This window comes from Loxodonta africana, chromosome 10 (assembly GCF_030014295.1).
Source record: "Loxodonta africana isolate mLoxAfr1 chromosome 10, mLoxAfr1.hap2, whole genome shotgun sequence".
Classification (NCBI taxonomy): Eukaryota; Metazoa; Chordata; class Mammalia; order Proboscidea; family Elephantidae; genus Loxodonta; species Loxodonta africana.
Window position 1 is genome coordinate 5,056,858 of NC_087351.1, and position 27,066 is coordinate 5,083,923.

At 39.0% G+C, this 27,066-nt stretch overlaps 2 protein-coding genes across 4 annotated transcripts in view; one reads left to right on the forward strand and one right to left on the reverse strand.

Moving 5' to 3' along the window:
* DTWD1 (DTW domain containing 1) lies at positions 1 to 22,848 on the reverse strand. 3 transcript variants are annotated; one of them, XM_023539058.2, is made up of 5 exons: positions 22,627 to 22,848; positions 17,538 to 17,790; positions 13,341 to 13,484; positions 11,001 to 11,259; positions 1 to 7,104 (listed from the first exon to the last, which is right to left on the reverse strand). In XM_023539058.2, the coding sequence occupies exons 2-5, from the start codon at positions 17,604 to 17,606 to the stop codon at positions 6,857 to 6,859; spliced, it is 720 nt and encodes a 239-aa protein (XP_023394826.1). In that variant the 5' UTR covers positions 17,607 to 17,790; positions 22,627 to 22,848; the 3' UTR covers positions 1 to 6,856. The 3 variants fall into 3 exon arrangements, with proteins under 3 accessions (XP_023394826.1, XP_003420165.1, XP_023394827.1); XM_003420117.4 differs by having other exon boundaries at positions 17,538 to 17,836; positions 22,627 to 22,718; XM_023539059.2 differs by lacking the exons at positions 1 to 7,104; positions 22,627 to 22,848 and adding an exon at positions 7,323 to 7,416 and having other exon boundaries at positions 17,538 to 22,535.
* The window catches only part of FAM227B (family with sequence similarity 227 member B), a 343,918-nt gene continuing 339,693 nt past the window's right edge, over positions 22,842 to 27,066 (forward strand). The window contains exon 1 of the mRNA XM_023539060.2: positions 22,842 to 25,594. The gene's annotated coding sequence lies outside the window, so the exon portion shown is untranslated. The remainder of the gene's footprint in view (positions 25,595 to 27,066) is intronic.

The window sequence follows — 27,066 nt, forward strand, 5'->3', positions numbered from 1 at the left end:
TTCTTTTTTTTTTTTTTTTTTTTGCCAATTTAACAAAAGGTTTGTTGATTTTTATTGATCTTTTCAAAGAACCAATTTCTCAGTTTGTTGATTCTATTCTTTTTCTATTCTTTATTTTATTTATCTCTGCTCTAATCTTTATTATTTCTTCTTCTGGTAGCTTTAGGCTTAATTTGGTCTTCCTTTTCTAGTTCCTCAAGATATCTTTCGGTGACTGATTTGCAGTTTCTCCTTTTTTACTGTAGGTGTTTATTACTATAAATTTCCCCCTGATCACTGCTTTTACTGTATTCCATTAAGTTTTAATATGCTGTGCTTTCACTTTCATTCATTTCTAAGCATTGTCTTATTTCCCTTGTGATTTCCTGTTTGACTCACTGGTTGTTGAATAGTGTGTTGTTTAATTTCCACGTTTTTGTGAAATTCCCAGTTTTCCTCAAGCAATTGATTTTGTTTCATTCCACTGTTCCTTGAGAAGATAGTTTATAAGACTGCAATCTTTTAAAATTTATTGAGACTTGTGTTGCGACCTAATATGTGGTCTATTTTGGACAATGATGTCTGTGCAATGGAGAAAAATGATTATTCTGACGTTGTTCGGTGGAGTGTTCTATATATGTGGTAGGTCTAGATGGTTTACAGTGTTATTAAAGTTCCCCATTTCCTCATTAATCTTCTGTCTAGATGTTCAATCCATTATTAAAACTACTGTGTTGAAGTCTCTATTATTGGAGAACTACTTTTTCTTCAATTTTGTCAATGTTTGCTTTATGTATTTTGGGACTTTTTTGTTAGGTGCATACACATTCATAGTTATTATATCTTCTTGATCATTTCATCATTATCTCTTTTTTCTCTAGTAACAGATTTTGACTTAAAAATGTATTTTGTCTGATATTAATATAGCCACACCTGCAGCTGCTAGCCAAAAGGTTGGCAGTTCAAATCCATGGAATCGACTAGACGGCAACAGGTTTTGTTTTGTTTTCTGGCTTTTTTTTTGACTACTATTCACATGGAAAAATTTTTTTCCATTCTTTTACCTTCAGCCTACTAATGTCTTTATTTCTAAAGTTGGTGTCTTGTAGACAGCATGTAGTTGGATCATGTTTTCTTATCCATTCTGCCTTTTGGAGAGTTTAATCCATTTATATTAAAATGATTACTGCTAAGGGATGACACACTTCTACTTTTCTGCTATTTGTTTTCTGTGTGTCCCATATACCTTTGTTTCTCATTTCCTCCAATACTGCATAGTTTTGTATTGATTTTTTCCTAATGAGCCATTTTTGTTCTTTTCTTGTTTCTTTTTGTGTATATTTTTCAGATATTGTCTTTGTGGTTACGATGGGCATTACATCTTCTTCTTCTTCATTAGACTTTGAGTTACTATCTAGTGTCCTTTCTTTTCAACCCAAAGGAGTTCCTTTAGAATTTCTTGAAAGGCAGATCTCATGGTAACACACTCCCTTAGCTTTTGTTTATCTAGGAATGCCTTAATTAAAAAATAAGATTAAGCCCTCATTTTTTAAGGATAATTTTGCTAGATATAGAATTCATGGTTGACAGTTTTCTTTCAGCACTTTAACTATGTCATCCCACTGCTTTCTGGTCTCTTAGTTTCTAAGAAGTCAGCATTTAATTTTATTGAGGACCCCTTATATGTGATGATTTGCTTATCTTTTGCTACTTTCAAAATTCTCTTTATCTTTGGTTTGATTATTATGTGTATTGGTGTGAATCTCTTTTGTGTTTATCCCACCTGGAGTTTGTTCAGTTTCTTGGATGTGTAGGTTTGTGTCTTCCCTCAGATTTGGAAGTTTTCTGCCATTATTTCTTTAAATATTTTTCGAGCCCCTTTCTTCTCCATCTAGGACTCCCATAGTGAGTATATCGGCCCACTTGATGGTGCTGCTCAGTACCTTAAGCTCTGTTTACTTTCCTTCATTCTTTTTTTCTTTTTGCTCCTTGGACTTCATACCCACAATTGTCCTATTTTCAAGCTTGCTGATTCTTCTGCCAGCTAACGTGTTGTGGATGGAGCCCCTACAGTGAATTTATTACTTCCATTACTGCATTTTTCAGCTCTAGTGTTTAAAATTTTGTTGAAATGTTTATTTTGCTCCTGTATCATTTTCCCGATTCCCTTTAGTTCTTTGTCCATGTTTTCCTTTAGCTTTTTAAGCATATCCAATATGTTGTTTTAAAGTCTTTATCTACTAAGGCCATTATCTGTCCTTCCTCTGAGATGGTTTCTGCCCCATCATTTTGTTCTTTTGCGTGAGTCATCCTTTTCTGTTTCTTTGCATGCTTTGGGATTTTGTTGTTGTTGAAACTGAGCCATTTGCTATTACAATGTGGTAATTCTAGAAATCAGATTCTTCCCCTTCCCCAAGATTTGCTCTTCTTCTTTTTTTTTTTTAAATTAACGAAGGCTGTAGTCATCCACTCTCTAGAGTGCTGACTGTCGCCGCTCCAACACCAGGCCCCTGCCCGGGAGTGTCACCTGTGGCCATTTCAACACCAGGCCCCCCACCTGGGAGTGCTGTCTCCACTTCAACTCTAGGCTCCCTGCCTGGGAGCACTGGCCACTGAAATCACCCTAAGATGTCTGTGCTGAGCCAGTTCAGGGAGTAGAGCTCAGATGGTTGGAGAGCCAATGCTTTCCTACTATTATGTCTTTTTATTGATTCAGTATTCACTTTGACTGGTTTCCAGAGTTCTGAGACCGTTGATAGCACCAATATTTGCTTGGCTTTTTTTTTTTTTTCCTTTAGTTTTGTTGATAGGAGTGTGCAGCTGCTTATGCCACCACCTTGTTTTGCCACTTCGGGTGTTAACTCTTTTTTAAGACTTCAGAACAGGCATCTTTCAGTTGAACCAGAGGGCTCCTAGAAATATTGAGGGAATGAAAACCTTGATACGCTCAAGACACGTACGTCTCTACCAGCTGAGTCATGGGTACTCTGAACATCTCCCCTAGGAACTGCCGTACTTGTGTGCACTCTAATTCCTTTATTAAACCTCTTTATTCATGTAACGCTTATAGTGAGTCTGCTTTCCTGAACCAAACCCAGACTAAAACACCTGGCTTCCCTAGAAAAGAGAATCTGAGGCAAAAATTAAATCCTCCTACTTTATTAGAAGGTGCAATTCAGGTCACTGAGAGTGAGGAAGAGGGGAGGTGAGGCTAGCAATGATAGCAAGCAAATGCAAATTGATAAATTACTACACAGAACATGCTGCTATTTCATGAAAAGCCATGAAGAGTCACTGCCAATCACTTGGCAAGTACCTTTGCTTAGCCACATGGTACATCTTTGGACAGGCTGAATGAAAAACTGCCTCTAACAATCCCCTACAAGGAGGGGGAGGAATTCATCCGATAGCTTCTTCTAGTCCATTGTGACGTAAGTGTGCCAGACAGGTAGTTAACACTACTGCTCTTCTAGATTGTACAACCTAGCCCTTTTGGCAGTTGATGGAGAAGTCCTGTGGCTGGTGCTTCCTACAGTCCAGATGTGTTGGGATGGGCCACAGATTCTGAGCACATGGCTGGTTGGTCTCAAGCAGGGGAATCATGCAAGCCTGTTGGTCATCTACCCCTATGTAGGGTAGTAGCTAAGTCAAAGCAAGTGGCCAAGGGCCCAGGAAAACAGTGAAGCTGAGAATCTGAGAAGGTGCTCCTGTATCCAAAGTTGAGATACCTATTGCCACAATAATGCTGTACAACAAACAGCTCTAAACCTTCAGTGGCATAACAGTAAGCATCCATTGCTCACACATCTGGAATCAGGTAGGTGCCAGCTAGGTGGCTCTACTGATCTTAAAAAAAAAAAAAATCTTGGTTGAGATTATTTACAAACCTGGAGATTGGCTATGGTGACCAGAACAACCTGGTTAGCTCTATGCATGTCTCATCCTCCAGCAGACTAACCCATGTATGCCTGCTACTTTGGCAACAGGAGAAGCACAAGAGTAACTGGAAATACACTAGATCTGTAGAAATGAATTTGGCTCAGAATCAGAGAGGGTACTTCAAAGGAGCACATGAAAAAGGACCATGAATACAGGGAGGGGAAAAAATAAGGCCATTTTTGCAATCTATTATACCAAAGAAAAACAAGACAAGTACAGCCAACTCATTGTTCTAACAGGTATTATTATCTTCTTTTGGGAAGAACTTGAGATTTTATCTTGCCTCAGTTGTAAATTAGGCTTTTATGAACTATGTGGGTCATCTTTCTTATGCCAGCTATGAGACGGAGCAAATGAGTGATAAGATTATTCTGTCTACCTCTTTTATTATTATTTTCTCTTTTAACTGTTATGTTCAGTTGGTTAGTAGAGCCAGTTAAATGGCAACAGAATTTGGCTCAGGGAAGTCCAAATTTAGCCCAAAGAAATCCAACTTTGGCCCTGTTTAAATCAATCCAGACCTTTCTCTGTTCCTAGGGCCAAGTTCTAAACATGAAGAAATCCAATTTAATTCCGTTCTTACAAAATAATTGCTAAACAGGCAAGCCAGTTCATTTGGCGAAGACTATGGGGGCTAATAATGTTCAAACCTTATATAATCCACATTCCTTTTTATGAATAGCATAGTATAATCAGAAGTCCCAGGTTCTAGACCAGGTTCTGCCACTAACTAGTTGTGTCACCTATCAACAAGTTATTTAGCCTCTTAGGCCTCAGCTGCCACATCTATATAGTCAGAGGACTGCTCTAAATTAAAATATTCCAAAATGTGTGCTGTGGGACACTATTTCCACAGAATGTTAATAAGTGTGTTATATATTTAAGTAAGTTTAATAAATACTAGCTCAAAGTTCAAAATTCTTATTTCATGGCTTTTCAGAACCTTTATTCTGCTGTGTCTTTTGAAAGTCCAAGGGAGGAATAAAATGTCCAACAAACTAATTTCACCAAAAGCTCATTTTCTCAAGACACGTTATGTGTGCCAGTGAATACATTTTGAAAAATGTACTGTCATTTCTAGCATCAAAGTGGGTAGGTTTATCAGTCAGGGACCCAAAAACAGAAGGCAACTGCAAATCAGGACATTTGAGAAAAGTGTAGTAAACCATTTACCAAGGTGTGGGCAGTGATCAGAGAAACCAACAAGGAAGAATGCAGTGCCCAGGGGCTAACAGCAGCTGGGAATCATTACTGCCCTAAGTAAAAAGGGGTAAAGGGAAGGAGCAGCGGCCAGTACTTGGAGCAGTAATTGGGATAACTGCTTGGATAGGCATAACTGCTTGGAAAGGGATGCCTGACAGGGTGGCCTTCAATAGAGGGACACAGCCAGCCATGGTGACTTGGCAGGAAAGAAGCCAGGAAAATAAATACCATGATTTCATTGTTCCCCTCAACCTCCAATCTCCTGCTCGTGCTGCCCATTTGTTGCTTCCAACCAGAAGCCAGAAGGCAAGGGAGCCTACCTCCCCGAGTAGAGAGAAGAGAGCTGAATGGAAGAGTGGAAGGTGTACCCAGAGGGGCAAACAGGAGCTATACAACATAGCAGGCTCCATTCACACGTAGCTAGATGTAGGTGACTGAATGATGTCCTCAGGTCTATCCTTTTTTATCACTCCACTTTGCTTTCCTTTCTGGCTCCATTCTAAGGTAGGCAATTGCCACCTGGCAACACAGATAACTACCAGCAGCAGCTCTATGCTTCTGACATTCTTAGTTCACAACTCCAAATAAGAAAGTAAAAAGAGCAAACACGTATATAGCATTCACTCTATGCCAAGCACTGTCAAAAGCCCTTTAGATGTATTAACTCAGTTAACCCTCATAATAATTCTATCAGGGTAGTAGCTATCGCATTACCTTGTCTTTATACATGATGAAACTGTCACTTAGCTGATAAAGTGGAAAAGGAAAAGCTGGAATTGAGATCTAGGCAGTTTAGTCTGGTCTGTGCTTTTAACCTCCACACCATCCCACCTTTGGAAAAAGAACCCTATATCTTCTAGAGCATTCATATCAGTTATCAACAAGGACCCTGGTGCTACTGAGTCAGGTACTCATCCCTGGATCAATTACTGTGTTTAGGGGAAGGGCAAATTTAGCATATTAAACTGGGTCTTATGTCCATCCCTACTGTAGGACCGCATGATTGCTAGCAATTCCCCCCTCCCTCCCAAAAAAGATGCCAGACAGGTGTAATAAGCAGCATGTGTCTGTCGCAAACAGACAGTGTGGACTTATGGAAATAGTCCTAGAGGCTGGAGCTGTAAGCCCAGTTATGCCTGTATTTGCCACTAACTCAAAAAAATCACTTATCACATCTTTTTTTCAGCAAGGAGATTCTAACCACATCTACTTCCAAAAATGGTGTGAATATAGATGAAACACAGGTAGATCTCTAAACAAATGAAAATAATTACTTAGATATAAAAACCCACTGCAGTTGAGTTGATTCCGACTCATAGCAACCCTGTAGGACAGAGTAGAACTGTCCCACAGAGTTCCCAAGGAGAACCTGGTAGATTCGAACTGCCAACCTTTTGGTTAGCAGCTGCAGCACTCAACCACTGTGCCACCAGGGTTTCCAGCACAGCACATTAATACAGCACATTATATTAAAACATAGGGATGAAAGTAAATATGCCAACCTTGAGTACATAAATTCTGGAATGAGTTTTTCAGTCAATGCTATCTGAAAAATTTCCTTAGACAGAACTTCTTTTTTAAAAATATGAGGTAAAATGAATGAAACCAGAATTTTTTTCAAGGTGTCTTGCTTTCTTGCAAACATTATAGGTGATTATTTCTAAGAGTAAGCAAAGCACAGTTACAAGTTTATTAATTTTAGCAAAATAAAATGACATATGTATCTTTTGAAAAACTAATGGGTAAGTTTTCTTGTTTCCTTGTCTCCAGAGCACCTGACATTCTTTACCAACTGGTACATAAAAGAATAGAAAAATAAAAGATTGTCATACTGTCCTATGTATTTCTCTTTCAATATATCAGTATGGTAGTCTACTAGAAAATAGTAAATGGCTTCAATTGTGGAAAGGAAGGTATCTGGCTTTCCTTTTTGATGGCGCCAAAAGCAAGTTTTTCTTGATTTCAACTCAACTTGTAACAATCCTGCCAAAAAAATAAGAAAGGTATGAATATTTCTTCTTAACCACAGGGTGTGGAACAATAATAAAAGATTTCTTTCAATTATCTTAGTTTTTTTTTTTTTAAGAGCACAGATAAATTCCTTCAATCCCAATTCCAAACAGGATGGTTTCTTAAATGCATTAAGTTATATACAGAAGCAGTATAAGACATACAATGAAATCTTAAAACATGACAATTACCTTTAAGTCTCGGCTCTTGTAGCAAGGGGTTAAAAGCAGTTAACATTTAAGATATTCATCTCTTTCTCTCCACCAGTGTCTTTTAAATTTTAGCCTGTGACGGGATTAAATGCACCAATTTTCAGAAGGAGAAAAACTCCTTTCTTTGATAAACTTACATTTGACATATCATCGTTCTAAAACTCAGAGAGACAGGCAGCCCAATAGTCCTTGATACAAGCAAAATTTATTTCCGGATTAGCAGTTTTAGGCTATAGCCTCGTGAACAGAGCGCCCAGAGTTGTTTCTTTAGCTTCTGTCACGTCTACGCTCCAGAGCCGCAAGTCGCCATCAGCAAGAATGCCGTTTTTGTGAATTTAAAGAGGAAATGGTTCATGAAACCACAGAACAGTACTGTCAGCCCCCGTAACTCAGGTGTCAGCCTATAAACCCAGAATGATTTTAGGCCCTTAGACAAGTCCTCGGAATCACACCATGTATGCTGTCATACTCTATTTTTAGCATATTCTATTTTAAAGTGAGAAGTAAAAGCAAGAAGATAGCATCAAAATCAGCCCACTGATTCAGATTTGGAATTTTGAGTCTAGTGATTTCCTATTATCACACCTCACTTTACCCAAAAAATTACTAAAATCTTTTGATCTACCTCAGAAATGCAGCGAAGAGTAACAGGGAATAAAAGACATTAAGGTATTAAGAGAGACGGAGGACTAAATGTCCGACAGGAACCCCAGGAGGGGAGGACAGGGAGAATGGAGGACAGATAGTATTTAAACTACAAGAATGAAAATTCTAACCTACCCTCAGGTTGTTTTTGTGCAGTATAGTGAAATCTGTGAGAGCCGGAACTCAATGGGACTGCCTTGTTTTTCCAGGTGTCACAAGTTTTCCACTCTCTGGCAGGGTGCAGTCTTATCACCTTTCTATCAGCCGTTTTAGTGGAAAATATTTCAGTTTTCCTTCTTACACAGGTTCTGGCTTTTGCAGTTTTACCGTATATAACACAGCACTCATTGACACGGTGTGCAGTTTAGGCAATGCTTATGATGTGAACAAAGCTATCACTTTAAAAGTTTTAACAATACAGTCAAAATAAAGGAAAAGAGATGGCTAATTTATATAATAAATTAGAGTATAATGCCATTTTTACTAATTTAGACACCTGCTCCAACATAAGAAACCATCCTTCCCTCCACATCCTCCCAAGGCCTCCTTTGGTCAATTAAGAATGTTATCTGAACTCTTCACTTGCAAGTTAAGGTTTACATTTTATGATCAAATTAGGCACTCCACCTTCAAGGGTTTTATTTATATATAATCAATGTGTTGCCTTTTGACAGTGGTAAAACAGAGCTATTTCTCTGTAAAGTTTGGCAAAACAGCACAGTTTCACATTGGTAAGGGGGTTCTTAGCCTTAGCACGCATAATGAAATAATGGAAACGTATGAATTCCAGTACATGACATTTGAGGGCTTAAGCTGAGGTTTCGAGTTAGTTTGTTCAGCTTAATCCCATAAAACGATAAAACGTCTTAAAGCCTAAAGGCAATGATTTATAACAAACATGGGTTGTTTCCTGTGAAAGCTACTTGGCTCGCGTAGGAGCTGGCATCTCAGCCTTTCATATATCAGAAGCTATAAACACACTCAGAGCCCCAGTGACTCCTCGTGGCGCAATGAGGAGTCAGAAGGGGCCGGTGAAACAGGACACGCAGAGAAGTCTGCCTCTAGAAACTGTTCGTTTCATTATTTTAAAGGGATTAAAAAAAAAAAAAAAAACTTTTGGAAACTTTGATCTGGCACAGGATTGAAATATATAACAGATACTTTCTACGTGATTTTGGAAGGAGTAACAGAAATTTTTTGCACAAATATGATTTTATGCAGAGCTAAAACACTAATGTGGACCATCTGAAAACAGATTTTGAATCACACCTCGAAAATTCCTTTTATAGTTTTTTCAAGGGTTTATACTTCAGCTATTTCATTTGGTCCTTTCAATTACCGTATAAGGTAATTATAAAGAAAAACAGCTCAGAAAAACCTGCGAACCAAGGAGTAACTTGCTGCTCTAACTACCCAAGTGAACGTGGAAGGCAATGCTCCCTCTTTCAAAGAGCAGGGCCTCAGGGCTCCCTCTCTGTTCAACATCAGCAACAAATCTCTTTCCGGCCTCAGGTTCTGCAGCACATTAACCCAAACCAAACCAAACCCCCTGCCGTCAAGTCGATTCCGACTCATAGCGACCCTATAGGACAGAGGAGAACTGCCCCATAGAGCTTCCAAGGAGCACCTGGCAGATCTGAACTGCTGACCTCTTGGTTAGCAGCCGTAGCACTGAACTGCTAGCCACCAGGGTTTCCTGCAGCACATCAGGCATACACAAATACAGCCTCCCCTACCCCCCACCCCACCTCTATTACTCACTCACACAAATACCTAAGCACACGCAGAGACAATCAGAATGCCAAAGAAACTTCACAACATGGGCAGAGATCTCAGAAGCACAAACTACGTAAGTAAAGCCAGTTAAGTCTACCTTTGTTCATTTTAGCTTGGGACTAGAAACACAAATCAGACTCAAAAAAGTGGGCAGAGTGAGGGAAAAGAAGGAGAGTACAAAGGAAAAGCTCTTCTGTACGTAAGGATGCCAGCTAACAAATGTAGAAGAAATAATAAACTCAGAAAATCACCATTTCACAATGCTCAGTGTAAATACTGACTTAGGCAAGGGTCATCAACAGCTACTGACACCACTAGGTGAAAGGCTGTTGGGAAACATTTCACAGTCTGAAAGCATCGCCCTGCAGATTACCTGCTAATTACAAAGAGGAAAATAAACCTTCATGATGGAAGATCTGACAGTCACCACTTGAAGCAAGTGAAGAACCTGTATTACATGCCTCCTGATTTGACTCAGCAAGCATACAACTTCATCGAGGAATGGAATGCCATATAATTTATCAGTTAAACAGATTCATTTCTGAGAGTTAAAGAACATGCTATTAATTCTAAAAACAAAAAAAGGTATAAAATGGAAGTGTTATGGATAAACCTGGATTTAGCCTTACATACAAATATTCTTGCCAAAAATATTTAAACCAAACCTAATTATCATGAAACACTCATAAAATTGGCTCATTTTCTTCCAAAAAAATAAGTCTAAGCCATGAAAAACAAAAACAGGGGACTGTTCTATATTAAAAGAGACTAAAGAGTCCTAATAACCAAATGCAACATGAGGACCTTAAATGCTGCACCAGGGGGAAGAAAGCCACAAGAGATATTTTGGGGACAGTTAGGGAAATTTGAATATGGACTGTGTATTAGATGACATTATGGAATTATTGCCAATTTTCTTAGGAGTGATAATAGTAGTGTATTATTATGCAGAAGAATGTTCTTATTCTTAGCTGATGTATACTTAAGTATTTAAGGGTGAAGTGTCGTAAAACCTGCAACTTGCTATTAAATAGTTCAACCAAAAATATGTGGAAGTGCACACACACACACATAATCGAAAAAGAAAAATAGAGCAAATGTGGCAAAATGTTAACAATTAATCTAGGGGAGGGTAGATGGTTATTTAATGTAATACTTATCCGTAGGTTTGAAGTTTTTCAAAATAAAAGATGGAGGAGAAAAGGAGCCAAAATATATATATATTTTTTTTCTTACCTTGAAGTCGCTCATCAGTGAATATTTTGTTTGTTTGGTTCCAGGTACTATCTATAAAGATAATCCTTTTTAGTGTCGTGCCTTTCCACTTGCTCTCACTGAAATCACAGACATCCTGTCCTTCAGCTTTCTTGCGTTTAACAGATGGTTTGTCAGGGTCATCGTTTTTGCCGCTACCATTATTCCGAATTCGTTTTTGCAGATGAGAAGAAATATCTTTTATTGAGACAGACTTAGGTCCAGGAAAAACAAGTGCAACCTAAAGCAAAGAAACTTAGGTTAGCAGTTTGCTGTAATGATCTTTAAAATAAGTAAATCCTGTCTAACTTAAAACTTTACTAGAAAAAAGGATGCTGAACATGGAAACCCTGGTGGCGTAGCAGCTAAATGCTATGGCTGCTAACCAAAGGGTTGGCAGTTCGAATCCACCGGGTGCTCCTTGGAAACTCTATAGGGTTGCTATGACTCAGAATCAACTCGACAGCAACGGGTTCACGGTTAATGGTTAATGTTGAATATCTGAGACACAAGCATTCAGTTCTACTGTGTGTGCTTGTTTAATACATGTGGTAACGTTTCTGGCTCTTCCAGTAATTTATTATCATAAATAAGTTACTCACTGATTTATACAAGCTAAGTTAATCATACCTTGAATGAAAAACTAAACTATATAATACCTGACAAGCAACGGTTAAATGCTACCTGTATAATATGCAAAGATAAGACAAAGGATATAGTCAGTACTGGCGAGGAGATGGAAACCCTGGTGATGTACTTGTTAAGTGCTACAGCTGCTAACCAAAAGGCTGGCAGTTCAAACCCACCAGGTGCTCCTTGGGAACCCTATGGGGCAGTTCTACTCTGTCCTACAGGTCGCTAGGAGTCGGAATCAACTCTATGGCAGTGGGTTTTTTGGTTTGGTGAGGACATAATATAATAGGCTTTTACAACCATTAATGATGGCAGGTTTGAGTAGTATAACTTTTCATGAAAGCAGTTTGGTAATTAATTAAAAGGTTCATATACTTTGGCTCAACAATTTCACTTTTGGGAATGTACATTAATAAAATACTCCGAAATACACACACACTCACAATGCCCAAGAATATCTGCTAAAGTATTATTTACTACAGTGAAAAATTCAAACTAAAAAATCTAGCATTCAAGGAAAAGTCAAATAAGTTATGGTACCTCCCTTCTTTCAGCATGTTTTTACTCTTATACTGCTAGTGCCTCCTCTATTCAGACAGTTCCTGGCTCAAAGCAGGCACTCAACAAATATTTGTTAAATAAGCAGATGTTGGTGGAATCATGGCTAATTTTCTCCCCATACTTTTCTATTTTCCATAGTTTCCTTAATAAGCATGTATCATTTTTATTATGAAAAATATAAACCTTTTAAAATCAAAATCATAATAAAATTAAAAACAAAAAACCTTGTATTTATAATTTCAGTTATAAAATGTTTTCAAACATTCACAATGCACTACTATGTTTCCTCCTATACCCAGTTAGCAAAGTCTAAGACTTCTTCATTTTTTTGATTTACAAACATATCACATCTCATCATAGAACCTAGCACTGTGTTCCATTTAAACAACATAAATGGCACCTAGCTGACCAAAGAAGGAAATAGAAAAATATTCCTAGATCCAAAATGCTCAGATGTTATTTAGAAACAGAACTTTCCATATAAATTAACAACAACAACAAAATACATATATATACACACATATGTGTGTGTTTGTATATAGACAGACAGATAGATAGGAAAGGTAAAACTTATCCGATTATTTCTGGAACAAATGATGCACTAATTTTTAAGTCTGTTTTTAAATTAATCACACCAACAAATGATCCTCAAAAGACCTGAACGAGAAACGAGCAAGGGAGGCCTCTGAGCAGCCAAAAGAAACATTGCAAAGGCCATGTACTAAATCTCTTAATTCAGGGAGAATTCCTAAATTTCTTTCTCAGTCTTTCTTTTTTTCTTTTCTTCTTGGAGAAATTCCAACAAATTTGTAATCTGGTTTCCCAGTTTGCATCAAATTAGACAGGCAGGAGAATGGAGAAGGGAGAGAGGAAAAGCAGGCATAGTTATATTGGCAAACAGTAAAAGCCAAAAGAAATAAGGCGTTAAAACTATAAAAAGCCCAACAGTCCAGGGCATTTGACCCTTGAAGGCATCAGTGAAGTGAACTGGATACTGTTGAATGTTACATAAAGGTAGCACTGGGTCGTTCAGTAAATATTATGTTCATACAAGTTCAGAAAGGCAAGAGAATTTACAATACATTTTGAGATTCAATGTGAAGAGTTGTGAAAAAATTAACTGCTTACTTCATGGTCTTTTTCTTCATATTCTGGAATACAAGGATATGTGTAAATATCTACAAATTCAGGTGCTAAGAGTTTGGCATGTACAGCAGTACTTTTCCCATCTGTCTCCTTTGGATGTTTAATGATGTCGATCTTCAACGGAAGCTAAAATTACAAAAAAAAAAAAAAGGACAAGTCAACAAAGCAGGTACAAAATTTCTGATTTTCATGTTAACAGAAAAGGTCTTTAAAGATTAAATAGTAAACTTCTTCCTCAATATTAATAATCATGAAATATCCAAAACTATTTTCAACTTATTTAACATACAATCTGCCCTTTAAGCTCCAATGCCACTTTCATTTAGACTACACTGGTATTAAGTTCAATTCCTCACATTTCAGTATCTATGCCGAGAATAACTATAGGATTATTGACTTCATGCTATTTTAAAAGAAAATGTTGGGCAAAGGTTTCACATCTAAAATTCTGTTCCTTCTACATCCAGTAATGCCAAAGACATGCCCCCTTATTGTGAACATCGTGGTTCTCGGCAACAGCCTGTCACAGCGCAAATGAAAGGCAAGTTATGTTTTTTAAAAACTGGAAGAACAGAATAGGTCTAGGAGGTGCAATCTTTGTATTAAAAACAACTCGCTTCAAAATCATCTTCTCTAAGTCTTTTCCTTAAAGTTTCACTATTTGTTACGGATCACGCTCTGCCTCTGTGCAAATAAAACTCTTGTGCATTTCTGGAGTTATTTTATTCTATTATTCCCCTCGGTTTGTTTGGGTTAATGCCTGTTTAAGTCCTGCACTGTCGTGATTATGAAAATGAAAACCGAGTCATATCTCCCCCATCATACACATAAGACACCCTCCCTGATATGGGTTCTTCGCTTCAGATTTCAGATGACTTCTGTTACAATAAGCACTCTCCCATTTCCAACTCCACATCCCGTACTAAACAGGCAGGATTCCATGTATTTACATTAGGGTAGAAAACTATTTTAACAGCTTTATTAAAAAGATAAAATTGATACAATATACTGCATATATTTAAGGTGTTCATTCTAGTAAGTTTTGACATATACTACACCCTTGAACCCATCACCTGATCCAGACAATGAACAAATCCAGCTCTTCCAAGTTTTTTTGTACCTCCCTCCTTCCCCTTTCTCCATCAACAACTGCCCCCCCAGTCCTCAGGCAATCATTGATCTGCTGCCATGATAAATTAATTTGCATTTTCTAGTATCTTATATAAATGGAATCATATAGTGCGTGCTCTTCTCCTCTGGCTCCCTTCACTCAGCGTGATTATTCTGAGTCATGCACGTTGCTGCACACATCATTAGTTCCAGAATATTTTTGAAAGAACTGCTACATGCTACTAAATGATCCCAATTTATATATTTTATCTATTTTAAATTGTTACATGGGGAGAGGATGGTATAAATAATATACCCCAGAAGGACCGACTCCACAAACATGTATGCCAAATAGTTTTCAGTTAAGGTTTCCAGCATGGCCCCCAATCTCCCTGTTTTTAACAAAAGGCTTAGGCCTACTGATCCGATCACATAAAGTTAGGGCCAATTACTTCAAATCATCAAAACAACTTGTGGTGATAGGAAATTTACCATTTAAGCAGGTAGTACACCAGTGATTTTATATGAGTCTACTTCTGGCTGAACTCTGCACCAGACTTTCCTCATGGCCCTCGCTGTGCAGACACTACATTCCCTCTCGCCAGGGTCTCAGAACCAGGTCAGCATGACCTCAGCCCAGACAAGGGAGAAAAAAGGAAACAGGAAGAAAGCCGATCATGACAAAGTATTCCGTTACTAAAAATTAATGACTTTTTTATATGGCTGATAAGTAGGGCCAAAAGCTCCAAAAGCAGATGACCGACATTTCAGGTAGGCTGGCTACCATGAAGGGTACCATTTATATCAAGGACATGGGACTGAACGCTTTAATGTATTTTAGAAGTCATGCACCTACCCTACTGTTAAAATTACAAAATAAGAGGAGAATGTTTTCGGACTAAAATCTACAAGTATAAGACCATTATGCAAAATCCGTGCTCATGAAATATGCCTGGGACCCAGTCTGGTTATCTTTAGTTATCCCAGAGTAAGTCTGAGACTTCCGATACCACGAAACAAAAGCAGAGGCACAGATCAAATCGTGGAATCCTAGGTTTACATTCTAGTTCACATTTAAAGGAAAATACTTCTCAAATAATGTCAGGCTGCAGGATAACACCAATAGTGTTGACCAGATGCCAGTGTCATGTTTTCAGACATAAAAAGAACATCAACCTGTTCTCTAACAGCTACGTATCTTTAGGAGATTTACCACAAACTTTTCTGCCCAAATTTAACAAAATGCCATTAGTAGGAAGCCTAAGCTTCTTCCCATGTGATTATCAACTTTCCAAAAAGAGCAAAGAGAGCCTTTGAAATTCTAGGACACTAGTAAAGATGAAACTTTCTTTACCTTCTTATTTTTGTCTTACTTTTTAAAAGAAAGCCCAAGAAGACTTTTTAAGCTTTACTTATGCATCTCCCAAGGCTTTAAGAAAAGTCACATCCTGCATTAAAATATAAATATTTATGAATACTCCCTAGACTAAAATTAAAAGTTTGGGGAGACTTACTCAGAGTGCAGTCATCCTCCCTTCCCAGGCAGTCTGTTTAAAAGCAAATGTTGAACTACTTGTTATAGTAAAAATAAGACACATTAGAAAGAATATGTTATAGAGTTTTATTACTATTAATATATATTAACATACAAAATTTTATTATGTGCTCATTAAAAGAAACACTTTAAAAAACTCTGCTAAGTCCAGTATAATGGTTGGCCATTAGAGTTGATCAAGATTTGGCAGGGTGTTTTGAGTCATTTCTATTAAGTATTAGACCACTGATTTAGAAAATAATCTTCTATTATTAAATTTCTCTGAGAATATCAACCCTGTCAATATATTATTGACTTTTATTATTCTGATCTGCAATCCTTTTGAACAGAATACATCTTAAGATAAAGCTTGTAATGGAATACATTCTTTACATAGCTATGATAGAGACAGTAGCTAGAATAATTCTGTGTGTACTTTAAAAACTATACCTTGGAATGTAACATTCCTCTAAGACAATGGGAAACTTAAAAGGGATTATTATCACCAAGTTCTCAGTGTTTCTGAAGAAACGATAAAGTTTACATTAGATCCCATGCTTCCTTGTTTTTGGTCAGTGAACTGTCCATTACACTGGCCATTCTGAGAGTGTTATTTTAGACACCTGAAACATCACAGACTTGCCAAAATGACAGGGAGGCTAAACTGAAATTCAAGTTACAAAATATGACTGTTAAAGTACATTTCTTACTTCAAATTAAAGTGAACTTTAAAATCACCACTTTAAATATTTTTAAATGTAATGACTACTTATTTTCTTACTAGCAAGTTCTAATGAGTCCACGCGTATTGAGTTTACTCTCTTTAAAGTCCTTACAGGCAGCTGTCAAATTTTACATGTTATTTGATTTACTCCCAAAGTCCTGATCAGTGCTAGACATGTTAATGTGTATGTAATAAATTCTTATTTGATTAGGTAGACAGGATAGTCCTTGAACCTATGATGAACACAAAAGTAGTCATGGTAAGCACCAAAAAGTATAAAAGTAAGCAAACAATTCTAATCAATTTTTAAATCTGGCTTAAAATCACTACAATGATAACAGCCCAGTGAGCTGGTCTCAGTCATTTTAATTTCAGTTTAGTTTAGTTTGGGTCACCACCATTTCCTCTAACTCCACATATAACCTGGGACCGAATCACAAAAGCCTAGGTAAAGGTCAGTCAGAATAGTGCCTTTTCAAGGAGTAGTCCAAGGACCTAAGGTAGTTTTTAAAGCTTCTTCCCGTAATTTATAAACTTGTCTCTTAGAATATGCAAATTTATACCACATTTTTTCTATGCTGTAAATAAATTATGTTAATATTTTCTATATAGAAAAAGAAAAGTTATCGATCTCGTGAAAAACAATACTATTCACCTCAGACCCAAAAGTTTTGACCACATGTTTTAAATTTTCCATTAATACAATTCATTTTCATGATATCAAGCATCTTAATTATATTGGCACAGACATATATGAGACATCTTTTAAAATCTATTTTCCTGCTTTCAAACAATTAAATTTCTTACCAACCTTTACAAGTGGAATCTGTTCCACAGGTACATTTTCAACTGGGACATAACATGTATAGCAGTAGAACATTCTTGAACCACCACATCTGAGACACTTTGACCTCCCACTTTGCTGAGCTTTTTGAAGAACTTCTTGAGATGCTAAGCATAAGTTTTGAAGGGGATCTTCTGAAACTGTGGAAGTAGTTTGTGCCTGCTGTATTTCCACAAATTTTGAATTATTTTCTTCACTTTCTTTGAGAAATACAGGTGGACTGAAAGACATTTTTCATTCAAACTTAAGTTTAAGATCTATTTTCACTGTTAAAAAAGAGGAGGAGAGCAAAATGAAACAGGCAACATTTTACTCACTACCCCATAAAGAATATTACTCAAAATATTAGAGCACAATTGTGTGAAGTTTTTAGTACTTAATAATAAATACTAACAAATTTTTAAAACCACTACATTGGCATGCTTTAAAAAATAAAACTTATTTTTATTTTAAAAAATAAAATTAGGAAGCAATAAATTCAAACACAAGAAATTGTAGTTATCTTTTTGAGGCATTCCCATCATAAAAATAAAAAGTGGAAACTTCAAAAACTTATTTCAAATATAAAGGTTAGGTACTGACAGAACATTTTTCAACAACCCTTTTTGCTCTAAAAATAGCTACTTTATTTTATATTATAAACGTAATGATTTAATGATAGTGTCAGCCAGAAACATATTCAACCATAGACTCCAACTATGAATTGATATTACATGACCTCAAATCTCAATGTGAACTCTAATGAAAATACAAGGTTTCAGGTAAAATTTAGTTGAATATATTATAAAAGATAAATTCTTCTCCAACTTAAAACGCACGCACACAACACTAACTAGACATTACAATATATATGCCCAGGAAAACAAAGTCTGATTAGAAATTTTTAAAATCTTACAAAATAACATCAATGTTCATTCACTCTAAGGATTCATACTACTTTTTTAAAAATACACCATTTAGATCCTTGAGTATCCAAGATAAAATAACTTTCCCACTTAGTATTTTCTTCAAAAGGGATGATGGCTGCCCAAATTGTTATTTGTATACTCTATAAGTAAGCTATCTTTCAAGGGAGCAAAAGAGACTGGGGCCCTTTGATTTGATATGCATTCCACAGCTGTAGAATGACTCTCTAAATTACAAACCCCCAAGGCATTGTGGTGCTTAACTACGAAGCTGCTCCAGGCGCTCTGCATACAGAACACTGACAGAAGCTGTGGGACAGCAACACAAAGCTTTCTGTGGTCTCCCAAACAGAAAGTGAACACTAAGTCCAGTAGAACATAAAATACAATATAATAGTTTGTTATGAAGAAATTAATGAGGAGCCATGGTGGTGCAGTGGTTAAGCGTTTGGCTGCTAAACGACAGGACAGCAGTTTGAACCCACCAGAGACTCAGTGAGAAAAAAATGGAAGTAGTGTTCTTCCATAAAGAACACAGCCTTGGAAACCTTATGAGGCAGTTCTACTCTGTCCTATATGATCACTGTGAGTCGGGATCCACTCAATGGCAATGGGTTTTTTTGGTCTTAACTACTCATCAGGAGCTTTTTTAAGATTAGAGGTCCTGTGAACTTGGATCCAAATAACAATATAAAGTAAAGTACGCTGGTCAATGAAGGAAAAGTAATATGTACTTGCCAAATTTACCCAAGGGGAAAACCAAAATACAGTAAAAATTTTCGGTGAGTACCGATTAGGCACAGAGAAAGTGATACTTGAGAAAGATGGCCCAATTCTCACAAATAGAAACTATTACTCACATGTCTGCCCAGAAGATCGTTTCTATCTTTGTGACTATTCCTTCAACAACTACAAGAACGCAAGATACTAAGCTGCAACTTTTTCTGGGTCTCAGATTCTTTAAGAATTGGACAAGAGCCCTGGACCTTAATAAACAGACACAATATTTTACACACAATTTCGGGGGGTTCGCAGATCCCCTAGAGCCCATCTACAGATTCTGGTAAAGAACTACTGACTAAAATTAAAAAAATAAATAAATAAAAAGCTAAAGAAGCTTCACCTACATCCTTTTGGTTTGGGTTTGTTCTGGTGCTACCCGAGGTCCTTAGAGAGAAACATTTATAGGCCTCAACACTTCTGAGCAATCCAAATCATCGGACTCACCCTAAAAAAGAAATTGGACTGGACTAATCCAACCTGATTCCTTTTCTCTGGGTATTCCAGCAGCTATTTATTCACATGTGCCGCCAAAAAACCCAGGAGTAAAAGGGCTGAAGAATACAGATCCTGGGGGTGCCACAAAAGCCAACGTGTTACCATCATTCTACCACTCAGGCTGAAAACTAAATTTTTTACTTCTCCTTCTGCCCTCTTTCCCCCAAAACCATTTACCAAGTTACATCATTTCTATCTTGCACATAATCCTCTATTTTCTGTCTCGAAGTCAGGAGTCTAATTCAGCTCCTTATCATTTCATGTGCGGGCTACGGTGATCTCTTCCACCTCTTCATCCTTTGCACACTTAGAAGTGGTAGTACACGTCTGACCCAACCCCAGTGCCGTCGAGTCGACTCCACAGGCACAGTTTAATTTGTAATTACTTTTAATGAAGCTGTCCCTCCTAGCAGACAGCAATTCTGCAGGAGCACAACTTTCTCACTATCACCTATCCGTGTGCCTTGTGCAACAAGAGGAATTCAGCAGGTAACTCAATCACACACTTCTTCAGTTTGGGTTTTCTGTGGGGTAGGGGTATGGAAAAATGGTTAGCGACCTATCTACACATTATGCTTAATTTCAAACTGGAAAAGTACAAAAGCTTGTCCCAAGACATGCATGTGTAATTTTTACACAAACAAAATTAAGATAGAAATGCTTTTTCTACTAGTTTTCATTACTATATAGCACAAAACACTTAAGATAGCCACAAAATAGTAATTGAAATGCGTTCTCACCACAAAAATATTTTTGGGTAACAAATGGTATGATATACACAATTTTGCAACAACGGTAACGAACACCAAAAATATATGTGTGGTTATGTAAGTAGATAGGGATGCATATTATGTGTATACAAGGTGTACGTGAGTAAACGCACGTGCAGGCACAGGAATATGCACATACACATTTGTGCGTGCTGCATATATATCCATGTATATAACAAAGCATACAGGTGGCACATAACGAAGCTTCCTTGACATAACCAAACAACTCGCAGGATTGTTTTACTGGGTTAAAACACTTAGCACCATAGTTGCAGGGGACAGCTTACTCAATTGGCTTAAGAGAGTTCATAACGTTCTACACCCTAGTTTGGTGAGCTGTATCTGGGGTATTAAAAGCTTGCAAACAGTCATCTAAGATACAACTATTGGTTTCTACTTGTATGGTGCAAAAGAGAATGAAGGAAATCAAAGGTTCAAAGAAGAAACTGGTCCACAGGACTAACAGCCCACCCCAAACATGGCCTCTTCTAAACTGAGACCAGAAGAACTAGTTGGTGCCTGGCTACCACTACTGACCGGAGACACAATAGAGGGCCCTAGATAGAATGGGAGAAAATATACAACAAAATTCAAATCCCTAACTAAGGCCAGACCTACTGCACCAACAATAGTAGTGGAACCCCCAAGAGTATTGCCCTAAGGTATCCTTTCAACTTGGAACTGCAGCTATTTCTGGAGGTCACCTTTCAGCCAAATAACAGATTGGCTTATAAAACAATATCACCCATGAGTAATGTGCTCTCTTAAAAAATTAACTCTATGAGACAAAACAGTCAAAGGTGAGAAGGCAAGGCGGGGAAGGGAAGCTAGATCAATGGAAACAGAACAAACAATGATGAGAATGCTGACACACTGTAAAGACTGTAACCAATGGCTCAGAACAATTTGTATAGAAATTGTTAAATGAGAACCTAGTTTGCTGTGTAAACTTTGCCTAATAAAATGTTATTTTAAAATATGTATTTTTGGAACTGGTAAGATGAGAAAGTGTCCAGCAGCATCAGTACCCAATCCACATCTTCCTACTGAAGGACCTGACAAACTACTCTTATCGGCCATCTTGCAGAAGTCAGTCACAGAAGGCAGCCTGGCACTTCAGGGCAGAACAGTAACGGAAAAGGCTCCCAGCACAAGCAGTTTGACTCAACCCCAAGTCCCAGTGGGACATTCCCTCAGACTCCTCTATCTTGTAGCATAGGCCGATTCAATACTAGATAAAACTCACTTCAATTTATTTCCCCTGGGGTATTTTTAAGAATCCGCTCCCGTAATATGCACAGGTTATACACTTCTTTTTTAGACCCAAGGTACCATACGGGACTTTTTCCTACAGGACTAGGGGCCCCTCCCACACCACCCACCACGTGGTGGGTAGACTTTCGGCTTTAGTTCTTTATGGTACCCTGGAGTTCAGTCCAAAACCAAAAAACCAAGGCCGTTGCTGTCCAGTCGATTCCGACTCATAGCGACCCTACAGGACAGAGTAGGACTGTCCCATAGAGCTTCCAAGGAACAGCTGGTGCATTCGAACTGCCGACCTTTCCTTAGCAGCCGTAGGTCTTAACCACTACACCACCGGGTTCAGCAGTCAAACGTGGCGATTGTGACTTTATCACCCAATTGCCTGGAATTGGCTCTGAAAGTGTTAATATACTTCCTTACTTGTCCCACATTCCCAAGAAAGAGTTTAGGTACAGGAGCCAGGCGCCCTCATTCTCTACCCGCAATCTTAGTATTTTAAACACACAGAACTCCACCCCTATTCCTCTGTTCGTACTGAGCTTCTCCTTCCGTGGTCACCCCTCAGCTAGCTGCACGTCACTCCCTGCTAAAAATTCAGCGAGCGTCCCAGGGGACCGACGTCGCCAGGCAGCCTTCCCTGGGGCGGAGAGCACCTAGGGCAGCTCCTGGGGGAGGAGGAAGTATTCGGAAGCTTCTTTCCCAAAGCGCCCGCTCCAGGCACGCGGAACGGCCTTGGCGAGGGCCTGAGAGGCCCGTCCGGCCGCGGCCGCACCGCTCCGGCCAGGCCCACCGGTCCCCAGAGCCGCGGAGACGCGCGCGGGCACGGAGTGAGACTCAGACCTGCACAGCACGCGCGTCCTCGCAGCTCCACGCGCCGTCCCTCCGCCAGGACCCCAGGCGCGCGCCGGGCCCAGAGAGGGAACGGACCGGGCGGAGCGCTTTCCCGGAGACACCGGGGGAGGAGCCGAGCCGTTGTTGGGGCCGTTGCTAAGGCCGGGTGGCGCAGGCCCCGCTGCGGAGGTACCGGAGGGGACGAGAGCCGGGCGGGCCGAGCCGGGAAGGCCTTCGTCAGCTCTCCGCGTCGCGGGCGCTGTGGCCCTTCGGGGCCGGCCTCACCCCCCGCCGCCTTCCGCTGAGCTCTCGTCCTAGACCGGCCCGGACCACATACGTCGGGGGCACGTTTGGGAGCACAGTCAGGTGTAGGGTGAGCTGCGAAAACAAACCAATAAGGCTGACGCCGCAGAGCGCTTCCGTTCCGGCAACCCCCAACACGTGTTAGTCGTAGATCTTAGGGCTGTTACTGCCTCTGTGGCTGTATCAAGATTAAATATTTCATGCACTTTATAGTAACGAAAGCTGCCAGAAAAATTGTTTATATCTTCAGGATTTGGTTTGAGTAAAAATTAACCACACGTACAGTGTCGGGACGACTGTCTGAGCTTTTCCAGGTGGAAACTAAGCGTACCTGGACTTAGGTTACCCGGTGCCGTCCGGGCGATTCCGGCTCAGAGCCATGGCTACATAGCTCAGTAAGCCTTTTCTCCCTGCCACACTCGTTAAGGATTGCAAGAATTAGAAACACAATGGCCACATATAGAGCAATGTATGACTTGAATACTTAAGTGGGAGATGAAGCAGAACCTTGCTCTAGAGAAGCTTACAATATCAACGTAAGCATGGCTAATACAAAAAACAGGGGACTCTGGGCGGTGAAAACCATTAAGTGCTCAATTACTAACTAAAAGGTCGAAGGTTGGAACCCAGGAAGAGGCACCCTGTAGGAAAGGCTTGGGGATCTGCTTCTAAGAGGTCAGAGCCTTGAAAACTCTATAGTTCACAGTTCTGTAACATGTGGGGTTACCATGAGTCGAAATAGACGATGGCAGCTGGTACGTACGGAAAATACAGTATGACTACCAAATTCTAGAAATTTCAAAGAGCTCAGAATAGTGTGGTCAGAGGGCTGGACTTGGGTAAGGCCTGAATGATTATGATTTAGGCCAGTGTTTTTCAACTGTGTGGGACCTATCGGGGGAAGTCTTGACCCATTTGTAAGCAAGATCTATTTAGTCAAAACTACGATGTTTGCAAATGAAGTAGTATAGAATGGAAATATCAGTGCATGGCACTTTGTAAAGTTAAATATTGTTTGATGGAATATATATAAAAGACCCATTGCCGTCAAGTTGATTCCGACTCATAACGACCCTATAGGACAGAGTAAAACTGCCCCATAGGGTTTCCAAGGAGCACCTGGGGGATTCAAACTGCTGACCTTTTGGTTAGCAGCGGTAGCACTGAACCACTTGTGTATAAAAAAAAAAAAAATAGATGTGTATATATACAACACAGGCTGCTAACCAAAAAGTCAGCAGTTCAAATCTACTAGCCGCTCCTTGGAAACCCTGTGGGGCAGTTCTACTCTGTCCTGTAGGGTCCTTATGAGTTGGAATCGGCTTGACAGCAACAGATGTATATATATATATAATATGTACATATAGTATATACGTTAGGCTACGTTTGTAAAATGTATTTCTTATTGTGGGTTAAAAGCCTCTGATTTCGGGAGAGAGGTGAACTTCCTGAGTGAAGGAAGTAGCAATAGCAATATCTCCAAGTCAGGAATAAATAATTCACAACCCCATTTTCTTTTTTGGCTTAATTTCAAATTTTATCAAAGTAGTTCAAGTACACAGATTAAAAAGCAACCATTTTTTAATTAGGATGAGCATTCGGTTACTATTGTTATGTAGTAAATTACTCTAAAATATCAGGGCTTAAAACAACCACTTCCACGAATTGTGTGGCCAATAATTGAGGAAGGGCACGGCGGGATAACTTTTCTCCAAGAACTCAGCTGCGCAGACTAGGACTGCTAGCAGAGCTCCTGCCTAAGGCCCCTCCACGTGGCCTGGGCTTCCTCACAGCATGGCAGCATGGCAGTTAGTTTAGGCTCAGGGCTCCAAAGGTGAGTGCTGCAATGAACGAGGCTGAAACTGCATGTCCTTTTCTGTCCTAGCCCCAAAAAGTTACCCAACCCTTTCTCCTTGCATTCTTTTGGTTGCAAATGAGTCACAAAGCCTGTCTGGATTCAATTGAAAGGGACATAGATTCCACTTCTCAAAAGATTGTAAAAGAGTTTGTGGCCATTTATTTTTTTTAAACTACCACAGTGCATTTACTGTTGTACCACAAAACCCAAAATTTCATAATGTAATGTAATAAACATTTATAATAAACATTTATTTCTCGTACAAAATCCACTATGAATGTTCCTAGTCAGATGGCTATCCTCCAAATGTTAGACTCGAGGACCCAGGGTTTTTTTTAGGGTTTTGCTATCTCCTAGGACTTGGGGTCTACAGCTTATCAGACAAGAAAGAAAGTATGAATGACAAGAAGTTTTAGGGGTCAACTCGAGAAGTGGCACATACCACTTTACCCACATTCCACTGGTAAACATTTTGTCCCAAGGCCCCCACTTTAACCACTAGTGAATCTGGGAGGTGTAGAGAAGTATACATAGTTTGCCACATTCTAGGTATTTAACCAAACAGTAACAGTTTTGTCACATTCTAGGTATTTAACCAAAACCCTATGGTCCTAACCCCCTCCCCACTCTCCTCAATCCTTCTCTCCAAAAACATAAATTCTCAAGTCTTTTCAACATTTCTTATTTACTCCATATGTCTTAAAAAAAAAAAAAAAAAACTTACGTAGTAATTTGGTTTTGATTTTTCAATTTTAGGCATTATCCGTTGACTTTCTTCTATGGAACACAATGATATAGCTATTTTACAACACCCCCGTAAGTACATTACATTGCCTAGCCCACTGCCCTACATACCCTTCTTGCCCCCTCATCTCTCAGTAGAGCGATATCACAATTTTTGGCTCAATCAACATTTACTATTATTATTACTGTATCTAGACCAAGATGGATGTCAGAGGAGACTCTGAAACTTGCTCTTCAGCGTCAAGCAGCTAAAGCAAAAGGAAGAATTGATGAAATAAAAGAACTGAACAGAAGATTTCAAAGGGCCTCTCAAAAAGACAAAGTAAAGTATTATAATGACATGTGCAAAGAGCTGGAGATGGAAAACCAAAAGGGAAGAACATGCTCAGTGTTTCTCAAGCTGAAAGAACTAAAGAAAAAATTCAAGCCTCGAGTTGCAGTAGTAAAGGATTCCATGGGGAAAATATTAAACGATGCAGGAAGCATCAAAAGAAGATGGAAGGAATACACAGAGTCATTATACCAAAAAGAATTAGTCGATATTCAACCATTTCAAGAGGTGGCATATGATCAGGAACCAATGGTACTGAAGGAAGAAGTCCAAGCTGCTCTGAAGGCATTGGTGAAAAACAAGGCTCCAGGAATTGATGGAATATCAATTGAGATGTTTCAACAAACAGATGCAGTGCTGGAGGTGCTCACTCATCTATGCCAAGAAATATGGAGGACATCTTCCTGGCCAACTGGCTGGAAGAGATCCATGTTTATGCCTATTCCCAAGAAAGGTGATCCAACCAAATGTGGAAATTATAGAACAATATCATTAATATCACGTGCAAGCAAAATTCTGCTGAAGATCATTCAAAAGCGGCTGCAGCAGTACATCGACAGGGAACTGCCAGAAATTCAGGCCGGTTTCAGAAGAGAACGTGGAACCAGGGATATCATTGCTGATGTCAGATGGATCCTGGCTGAAAGCAGAGAATACCAGAAGGATGTTTACCTGTGTTTTATTGCCTATGCAAAGGCATTCGACTGTGTGGATCATAACAAATTATGGATAATACCGAGTAGAATGGGAATTCCAGAACACTTAATTGTGCTCATGAGGAAGCTTTACATAGATCAAGAGGCAGTTGTTCAGTTAGAACAAGAGGATACTGATTGGTTTAAAGTCAGGAAATGTGTGCGTCAGTGTTGTATTCTTTCACCGTACCTATTTAATCTGTATGCTGAAGAAATAATCCGAGAAGCTGGACTATATGAAGAACCGGGCATTAGGATTGGAGGAAGACTCATTAACAACCTGCGTTATGCAGATGACACAACCTTGCTTGCTGAAAGTGAAGAGGACCTGAAGCACTTACTAATGAAGATCAAAGACCACAGCCTTCAGTATGGATTACACCTCAACATAAAGAAAACAAAAATCCTCACAACTGGACCAATGAGTAACATCATGATAAACAGAGAAAAGATTGAAGTTGTCAAGGATTTCATTTTACTTGGATCCACACTCAACAGCCATGGAAGCAGCAGTCAAG